At 50.1% G+C, this 10,451-nt stretch overlaps 1 protein-coding gene across 1 annotated transcript in view; it reads right to left on the reverse strand.

Moving 5' to 3' along the window:
- Positions 1-10,451, reverse strand: part of rgma (repulsive guidance molecule BMP co-receptor a) — a 42,686-nt gene that overhangs the window by 7,157 nt on the left and 25,078 nt on the right. The window contains exon 3 of the mRNA XM_043677230.1: positions 6,663-7,171. Coding sequence (XP_043533165.1) covers positions 6,663-7,171 — 509 coding nt within the window. The remainder of the gene's footprint in view (positions 1-6,662; positions 7,172-10,451) is intronic.

Genomic DNA, 10,451 nt, shown 5'->3' on the forward strand with positions numbered 1-10,451 from the left:
GAGAGAGAGAGAGGAGCAACAGAGAAGAGAGAGAGAGAGACCAAGAAGAGAAATGCTAAAATTGCACCACACCAGGTTATAATCCAATAGGTTTAATTGGAAACACTAGCTTTCAGAGTGCTGCTCCTTCATCAGGTGATTGTGTGTCTTATGGCCCTGCTCCACAGCTACCTGAAGGAGCAGTGCTCCGAAAGCTAGCGCTTCCAAATAAACTTGTTGGACTATAATCTGGCGTTGTACGATTTTTAACTTTGTCCACCCAGTCCAACACCAGCACCTCCACATCATGAGAAAAGAGATGAGAGAGACAAACAACGAAACGCCCAGAGAGACAGAGATGACCAAATGGTCAGCTCCCAGAGTGGGGAAACCTATTGTTGTCACTTGTTGGTTGAATGAACATTTCAGGTAATGGAGATTTTGCCGATGAACATACTCACCAGTGTACTAGCTGTGTGAAACTGTTATGAATTCTAACAGTCGGTCGAAGGCAAAAAAATCTGTCACCTTCTGCATCTTTTCCAGAAATGTTATTAAATATTACTTCACTTTAAATTGCCAAATTTCTTTCAAAAGATTAAGAATTCAGGTTGAAAGAGAAAACACTGTGATCCTTAAACGAGTTGAACATCAAAGTAGTACTTGATTTTTAATCATGCCTTTGAGCACTAGGTGGCAGTGTTGCCTAACTGGCTTTCTCTTTGCAATTTATCTGTTATTGAGAAAAACGCGTTTAAGGTCCCACTTGACCAAGACCGGAGAATGCACAGAATTGAGATAATTGAGAAATTAATAATTTAATCTTGAAACGCTTGGGTTTTAAAAGCCTGCTGTTTGTCAGGGCTCAGGGAGGGCTTGAGGAGTTTGCAGAGTTAAGATTCAGAAAACGAATTAGAATCTCCAGCTTTGCTATCAGCCTCTGTGTGGAAAAATCTCTCCGGTGTAAATAGTACAGCACCAGCTTGAAAACTATACCTCGAGCTAAAATGGGAAATTGAGCAATGTCTCTTGATTAGAATCTGGAGGGGGCCCAGGAAAGCAGAACAGACAATAGATAATGGGGAAAATTCTGTAACTCCACAAAAGAAAGACTGACAGAGACAAAAAGGACACAATGTTGGGGTTTGGATCTGTGTTTTGAGGTTGGAATTCATGATTACCGAGTAGCGTTCTGCCAGTATTCACTCAGACTCAGTGGAAGGGTGGGAGAGTGAATCAGACTCGCTTTTTATGGGTGAAGTAAGGAGGCAAAGTGAGGCTAACTGGATGCCACACTAGCTTAGATTAGATTCCCTCGAGTGTGGAAACAGGCCCTTCGGCCCAGCAAGTCCACACCGACCTCTGAAGAGGAACCCAGCCAAACCCATTTCCCTCTGACTAATGCACCTAACACAATGAGCAATTTAGCGTGGCCAATTCACCTGACCTGCACATCTTTGGACTGTGGGAGGAAACTGGAGCACCCAGAGGAAACCCACGCAGACAGTCGCCCGAGGCTGGAATCGAATCTGGGTGTTGTTCCTCTAGTTTGCGATGAGCTTCATTGCAACACTGTGGTAGGCCAGGATGGAGATGTTAGCATGGGAGCAAAGATGGCTTCTTGAAATGGTAAGCAGCTGGGAAGGTCATGGTCATTCCTGTGGATGTGGATCGCACAGAGTGCAAACCAGGTTGTCCGGCTTTGCACCTCATCCCTACCTCCCTCCTCTCTACTGGTGCACTATACCGAGACTCATGGTTAGTTTCCTCCTGACCCTCAGCCGGCTATCTGAACAGGGATCAGGAGGGTGCATTTCTAACTGTTCATTAATTTTTATAATCATCGAGTCAGAGAACGTGAGTGTCACTGGCTAGGCCAGCAATTAATACCCATCCCCAATTGTCCAGAGGACAGTGAAGAGTCAACCATATTGTTGTGGGTCTGGAGTCTCATGTAGGCCACACCAGGTAAGGATAGCAGTCGAGAGTGTGGTGCTGCAAAAGCACAGCAGGTCAAGTAGCATCCGAGAAGCAGGAGAGGCAGAGACCGAGAGAGAGGGAAGGATGACAGTTTCCTTCCCTAAAGGGCACTAGTGAACCAGATGGGTTTTCTAACAGTTGACAATGGATTCATTGGTTAGCACCGGTGACCAGGGTTCGATTCCATCCTCGCGCAACTGTCTGTGTGGAGTTTGCACCCTGCTCTGGTTTCTGCTGACAGTCCAAAGATATGCAGGTTACATGAACTGGCCTTGCTCAATGCGGGGTTCTGGGTATAGGGTCCATGTGGGATGGTGTTCAGGGAGTCAGTGCTGACTCGATGGTCTGACTGGCCTCTGTCTGCACTGTCGGGAATCTATGATTAAACTCTTAATTCCAGAGTGTTACTGAATTCAAATTCCACCATCTGTCGTGGCGGGATTGAAGCCGGGTCCCCAGAACATTCTTGGGTCTGTGGGTGAACATTCACTGACAATACCTTTTCGTCATTGCCTCCCCTTGCTCATATTACTAATTGAGGGGAGGGGGAGAGGGAGGGGTAGGGCAGTGGGTTGCAGGGAGATAGTAAAGTGTGTTCCATGCCAAAAATATTTTCATTTTATACAATTGCCATTTTTACAGATTCCAAAATCAGAAACCCATTCAGACACAGGGCTGGGAAGCCAAGCAGAAAATAAATATCACGCCAGGGTGAATTGCTGGAATTAGTTGCCTGGTTAGTAACACCCAGCAAGCAAAGGAAAAGGCATACATTCGCATCTATTCAATTACATTCACAGGTTGCTGACTTTTAAATGAGTTGAAGCTTTTCAAAAGCATAAATGCAACATCAACCATTCTCTGCGCTGTCAATTTGCAAACAGATCTCACCATAGATCAAGCGTGAAACACAGACAGGTTCAGTCACTGGGTCCTCACTGTCATCAGTTTTGGACCAAAGTCAAAAATGCAGTTGTCAAGGTGAAGAGTATGTGGCAGAGCCTGCAGTTCACCTTGACATCAGGTAGGACAACCAGCCAGGTTATCACCAGGAGTACAAGGGGAGTGTTTTAAAATGGTGCTGACCACGTCCTTGGAAATCTGCCAATGCTTCAGGAATTTTCAAATGGGTTTGCATCAGAAAGTTTATTGCACACCAATTCCATTTCAATTTCAGTATCCCCAGGCTACACAGTCAAAGACTTGCATTGGTATAGCACCTTTAGGATATCCCTGAGATCAATCATTATTGCAGTCTACACATGTTACAATTAACATTCCCCTTGAGGACCTGTGGGCACTTACCATCCGGGCACATCAATCCTCAATTAACATTCTTGTTGCATTGTCACACACCACACTGACCTCGCGCACACACACATACACACACCCAACTCACACTGACCTCACACACATTCACCCCCAACTCACACTGACCTCGTGCGCACACCCACCCCCCCCAACTCACACTGACTTTGCAAACACACACCCAACTCACACTGACCTTGCACACATGCACATACACATACACACCCCAACTCACACTGACCTCACATGCACACACACACAACCCAACTCACACTGACCTCACACACACCCAACTCACACTGACCTCGCACACACACACACCCAACTCACACTGACCTCACACGCACACACGACCCAACTCACACTGACCTCACACACACACCCAACTCACACTGACCTCGTGCGCACACCCCCAACTCACACTGACCTCGCACGCACACCCCTCTAACTTTTATGTGCAGTCCCTCAGTTTTGAGGATTACTTGAATCCCCTCCACCCACTGCCCCTGATCGATGGGATTGGAGATGCTGACCCAGCCAATGTCCAACCTGCAGCCTCACATCTTATGGAGCAGGTGGTATTTGGGCAGTGTTAGGGAAGGAGTGTCCACTCCCTTCTACACTTCACCCCTGTACCTGCCCCCCCCCCCCCCCCCACCCCGATCAAATCTCTCCACGTGCCTGACCCCTTCCAGAATGAGCCTTCCATATTCTGGTTGGTCACAAGCTGGGGTGTCCCATGAGTCAACAGGTTTATTTGACTCTTAAAGGTGCCTTAGTGATGTTGCTTATTGATTTCTACTGTCGTCCTGTGAGGCTGCTGGTGTAATGGAGTTGGGGGTAAAGCAGTTGTTTCGAGGGCCTCATGTCAGGCACATGTACAGCAGAGTAGTTGCTGTCTAAGGACTGCACGAGTTGACACATTAACACATATCCCCCAGCTCATACCAACGTGACCACGATGCCGGGAGTGAAGGGCTTGTCATATGAGCAGCAGTTAAGGTCTGTACTCAGGTGGATTATAAAGACGAGGCGGTGGGGATCAGATTGAAATGTACAGAATGCTGAGGGGTCTGGAGAGAGTGGACGCGGAGAAGATGTTTGCATTACTGGGAGAGACCAGGACCGAGTGAAATGAGATGAGGAAGAAGTTCTTCAGCCAGAGCCTGGTGAATCTGTGAAATTCATTGCCACAGAGAGCTGTGGAGGTCAAGTCACCGAGTGTCATTAAGACAGAGATAGGTAGGTTAATGATTACTGAGGGGATCAGGGATTACAAGGGGAAGGCAGGAGAATGAGGTTGAGAAACATATCAGCTATGATCAAACAGCGGAAAAGATTCAATGGGCTGAATGACCTAATTCTGTTCCTATGCCAGATGGCCTATGTACAGTAGAACCTCATGATGCCATTGAGGAATCCAGTAGATTATTGGATGGGGCAGGACTGAGATCACTGGTATACTGAACCGGGACCCACTTTTTGCCCTCATGGATTCCTGATTTAAGCTGACCTTCTGAAAGTGGAACACCCTCAACAAAACCAACTCAGTGCCAATACAAAGATACAACTGATTGGTACATCATTTGTCAATGATGTATTTTATCACTTTACGGATGAAACTCCTTCCCCTTATTTCAAATTCAAATCGTAAAAACACTTCTGTAAAAGCTGTAAGTTAAGTTTAAGTTTAAAATGAATCTGGGAGAACAGTGAGTATCTACAGAGAGGAAATTCATGTGACTCTCTCTTGGGTTTTTCATCAGTTTGCATTTTACATTTACTTTCATTCCATTTCAGACAGTACTCGCTGCTCTCAGTAAATGTGTAGCAGCTGGATGGCCGTCACATTCCCGTTCAGGTAAAGGTGCTGGTGGATTTGTAAAGGTGATAAGCCACAGTTCAGAGACACCCCGAGATAGTGATATGGGACAGACACCATGTTCTCCAAAATAACCCTTCGCTTTGCAAATCCAAACCTAACACTAAACAGACCTTCAATACCAACCTCCCACTCTTCCCCTGAACATACTGAACGCAGCCATAACTTGGGCTTATTGGTAAAATGGTCCAACAATGAGCATTTGTCAGTACTTGCCTCAGTGCTGGCAGGGTCTTCGACTGTGGGAAACATCACCCACTGGGGACCAATCTTGTGAGCACAAAGCAAAGGTGCTCTTCTTGGTGTCCTGGCCAATACCTCGCCTTCTTCCAGCCTTAAAACTGGAGATCAGGTTACTGGTGCACAGCAGGGACTGGGAGCTTCCTGTGCACAAACAGCTCCCTATATTACAGCAATCCATTAAAAACTGTACTTGGCTGATTGTAGCAATGGTGAGGGATGAAAATCTGCGGAGTTACTACATCCAAAGTGCTATGAGGGATCTCTCGATTTATTTAAGATGGAAATCACCAGTTTTGGGACAAGGGGAATTTAGTGATGGTGCTATTCAGGTGGAAGATCTGTCAGGATCTTGTTGAATAAGTTTAAAGGGCCAAATAGCTTATTTTTCCTCCTATTTCTTACGTTCTTATGAAAGGTGCCATATAAATACAGGCCTATCTTCTCTCCTTTCTTTTACAATTCTCATCTGAACCAAATGTTTTCTTTACTGGAAGCAGTTACGCAGGGTCAGAAGTTGGGCAGACTTGACCCAGATCTTCCCTTGTCTTGCCCAGTGCCCATAGCAACTGCTCAAATGCTGCCCTCAGCCTCCAACCAGCCAAGTTGGCAATGATGGATAATTAAACTGGTCTTTACCACACAGAGTGCAAGTTCATATGGCCATGTGGAGGCCGGTACAATGACAACATTAAAAAGGCATCTGGTAGATTAGAGGGTGGGTGTATGAATATGAAGGGTTTAGAGGGATATGGGCCAAGTGCTGGCAAACGGGACGAGATTAGGTTAGGATACCTGGTCGGCTTGGATGAGTTGGACCCTAGGGTCTGTTTCTATGCTGTACATCTCTATGACTCTATGACAATGTAGCAGTGGCAGTCACATGACAGATCTGAGGACCACTTTGAAATGTGAACTTCCCATGTTCTACTCAAAACAGAGCTCACTTGTGGCATTAATGGAGAACCTAGAGAGTGCAGTAAGTGATCATTTAGATCCCTGCACCTCTCAGTGACTCCCCATTCGCATTAGGAAGACAACGCACCGAGGTAGCTACTACCCTCCCCACCTGCACACCCCAGGGACTCCCGGTGCAGTCTATGTGACCAATCAAGCAGCACTCTTTTCCCACACAGTTATAAATTGTTGTTCCCTCTGACAGTCAGTAATCTTACACTGGCCCTGACGAATAGGAGATGCAATGCTTTGACTCCCGCGCGACCGTGACCGAAACACGGTTTGTCCTGGAAATGGACTCGCTCCGTGGTCTCACCTTACTTGTGGCAGTTGCGCTGGAGCCCGGGACTACGGCGACATTGGTCACCTGGACAAAAAGGTAGTTGTTATCGATGAGCGGCCAGGCACCGCGGACCTTGCAGGTTTGGAAGTCATCAGTGAATGTGCGGAGATGCGGGTCGCCGAACAGGCCGCAGTGTGTGTAGTTGGGGTGCGGCGCGTGCCGCTGCAGGCTCTTCTCGTAGTTGCAGAGCTCAGGGGCGTCTGAGTGCACCATGCAGTCCAGGGAGGTGGGCTGTGCACGGGCGGGGGTCTGGGTGGGCCCCACCTTGGAGCAGTTGTGCTGGTTCATGAGGTCCTCGATGCCGTGCACGGCTGAGTGGTAGGCCAGGTCACCGCGGCAGGCCCGCGCAGTCTTGCGCGTGCACTGGGAGTAGGCTCGCAGAGCGATGCAGAACTCTGCTGATTCTTCTGTACCCACGTGCAATCCAGAAGTCGCAGAAAGGTACTCCGAATTACACTTCAGAATCCGGCACTGGCAGCTGACTGTGGACAGAAGCAAAAACAGAATCAGTCAGTCACTGCTAACGCTGACTTCCCAATGTTGCACCCTATTGCACCCCACCAGACTTTCCTCGGTAGATACGATCACCTTCCAGGAGAGTCAGGGATTGCTATTCGGCTGCAAAAGCAGCACAGTTTAGCAGTGAAACCTGACAGGAATCACCGAGGCAGATCTCAACTGGGGCTTTTTTTTCTGGCTCCAAGCTCCAGATTGAGTTTCATTTTTCTTTGTTCTTCCAGAGAATGTAGGCATCACTGGCAGCACATCCCACGCTTGGTCTTAAAACGTGAGGCTTGTGGAGGGGTTTCAACCACGTCGCTGTGGGTCTGGAGTCACGTGCAATGATAGTTTCATGACACTAGCTTTCAATTCCAGATTACATCTAATTGAATTTAAGTTCAACTTTGGTGGGATTTGATCTTAGACCTCTGAATTCTGAGGTCAGTGGGCATTACCACTACACCATGGTCTCCCAGGTTAAATGAGGTCAATTGTAGCACCCTAAACCACAACCCCACTATAAAGGTAACCCTGAGCAGATCAGTATTTGCCCCGGTACATATACCAGCCAAGCTTGGATGATCAGTGGCACTGTGATGCTGGGATGGCACAGAACACCCACTTCTAGACTGGCAGTAATGACTAAAGGCTCTGACTGGACTGCCACTGGATCCCTGAGCTGCCACTGGATCCCTGAGCTTTCTGTCCCAATCAGACACAACTATTTCAATAGCACACCTAATATTGGGAGGATGAGAAATAAATAACAGACACAAACAGGGAGAAACCCAGCAGCTCTGACAGCAACTGCCGAGAGAGAAGCAGGTTAACCTTTTCAGTCTGGTATCACTCTTCTTCCGAACTAGATAACAGACACGTTTCTCAGTGTCTGCTTGTGACCTCCAGATAATACAGCACAGGAACAGGCCCTTCAGCCCACCACGTGTGTGCCGACAATGTCATTCCAAACTAATCCCACCTGCCTGCGTACGGTTGGTATCCCTCTATTCTTTATCCGTAAAATGCTTCTTAAACATTGTATCTGCTTCTCCCACCTCTCCCAGCAGCACCTTCCAGATACCTACCACCGTCTGCATAAGCGCATGCCTTGTACATCTCCCTTAAGCCTCCGCCCTCTCACCTTAACCCTTCGCCCCCTAATATCTGAAAGTTTTACCCTGGGAAAGAGACTCCGATTATCCACTCTATCCATGCCTCTCAAAACTTTACAAATTTCTCTCAGGTCACCCTTTAGCTTCTGATGCTCCAGCAAAAACAATCCAAGTTTGTCTGTCTCCTCCTTTTGGCTGATACCTTCCAATCCAGGCAACATCCAGGTAAACTTTGTTTGCATTCTCTCTGAAGCCTCTACGGTTTTCCAAAAGCATGGCGGCCACAACTCCATTAATTGCTCCATATTCAGTCTTACACAGTTGCAACATGACTCGGCAACTCTTATACAGGTAGTTCTCCTATAACAGTGTAGTTGTGTTCCAGCTACATCTTGCTTAATGGAAAATCGCTTCATATAAATAAGGGGGCCTATGGGAAAAGTGGAGTGAGCCGGAAACCAGCAAAACATTTCACTCACAATCGCTCAAAAACCACCCAAACATTTAACACAAAGTATACCACCGCCTGACTGAAGGTATAAATCATATTTATCATCAAAACAAAAGTAAATTTAACACAGTACATTTAAAAATAAGTATTAATGCAGGGACAGAGGGTCACCATGGTGCATAAGGTAAACTCCCTCATTCATGTTAAGCGAGCTACATCACATAATCTCTCCTTAACTTCAAAACACTTCATAATATCAGGCTTCTCTTCCAGGGTTATAGCCATGTTTTTACGTTCACCACCTGCAATTTTACCACCAGGGCACATCTTGCTAACATTATGGCCCTCCATTTTTTCAAAACAAAGATAATCAAGGAGTAGTGAAACTTTCTCAGAAACCGGCTCTCTGCCCGGCGCCTTCCTCAGAAACCCGCTCTCCGCCCAGCACCTCCCCCAGAGCCAGGTCTCTGCCCGGCGCCTCCCCCAGGAGCCTGCTCTCCGCCCAGCACCTCCCCCAGAGCCCGCTCTCCGCCCGGCGCCTCCCCCAGAGCCCGCTCTCTGCCCGGCGCCTCCCCCAGAGCCCGCTCTCTGCCCGGCGCCTCCCCCAGAGCCCGCTCTCCGCCCGGCGCCTCCCCCAGAGCCCGCCCTCCGCCCGGCGCCTCCCCCAGAGCCCGCCCTCCGCCCGGTGCCTCCCCCAGGAGTCCGCTCTCCACCCAGCACATCCTCCAGAAACCCGCTCTCCGCCTGGCGCCTCCCTCAGAAACCCGCTCTCTGCCCAGCACCTCCCTCAGAAACCCGCTCTCCGCCCGAGCCTCCCTCAGAAACCCGCTCTCCACCCAGCGCCCTCCCCTCAGAAACCCGCTCTCCGCCCGAGCCTCCCTCAGAAACCCGCTCTCCACCCAGCGCCCTCCCCTCAGAAACCCGCTCTCCGCCCGAGCCTCCCTCAGAAACCCGCTCTCCACCCAGCGCCCTCCCCTCAGAAACCCGCTCTCCGCCCGAGCCTCCCTCAGAAACCCGCTCTCCACCCAGCGCCCTCCCCTCAGAAACCCGCTCTCCGCCCGAGCCTCCCTCAGAAACCCGCTCTCCACCCAGCGCCCTCCCCTCAGAAACCCGCTCTCCGCCCGAGCCTCCCTCAGAAACCCGCTCTCCACCCAGCGCCCTCCCCTCAGAAACCCGCTCTCCGCCCGAGCCTCCCTCAGAAACCCGCTCTCCACCCAGCGCCCTCCCCTCAGAAACCCGCTCTCCGCCCGAGCCTCCCTCAGAAACCCGGCGCCTCCCCCTGGAGCCCGCTCTCCGCCCAGCACCTCCTCCAGAAACCCGCTCTCAGCCCGGCACCTCCCCCAGAAACCCGCTCTCCACCTGGCACCTCCCCCTGGAGCCCGCTCTCTGCCCGGCGCCCTCCCCTCAGAAACCCGCTCACCGCCCGGCGCCCTCCCCTCAGAAACCCGCTCTCCGCCCAGCGCCCTCCCCTCAGCGCCCTTCCCTCAGAAACCTGTTCTCCACCCGGTGCCCTCCCCTCAGAAACCCGCTCTCCGCCCGGCGTCCTCCCCTCAGAAACCCGCTCTCCGTCCGGCGCCCTCCCCTCAGAAACCTACTCTCCACCCGGCGCCCTCCCCCTGGAGCCCGTTCTCTGCCCGGCGCCTCCCCTCAGAAACCCGCTCTCCGCCCGCTGTCCTCCCCTCAGAAACCCGCTCTCCG

Source organism: Chiloscyllium plagiosum, chromosome 36 (assembly GCF_004010195.1).
Source record: "Chiloscyllium plagiosum isolate BGI_BamShark_2017 chromosome 36, ASM401019v2, whole genome shotgun sequence".
Classification (NCBI taxonomy): Eukaryota; Metazoa; Chordata; class Chondrichthyes; order Orectolobiformes; family Hemiscylliidae; genus Chiloscyllium; species Chiloscyllium plagiosum.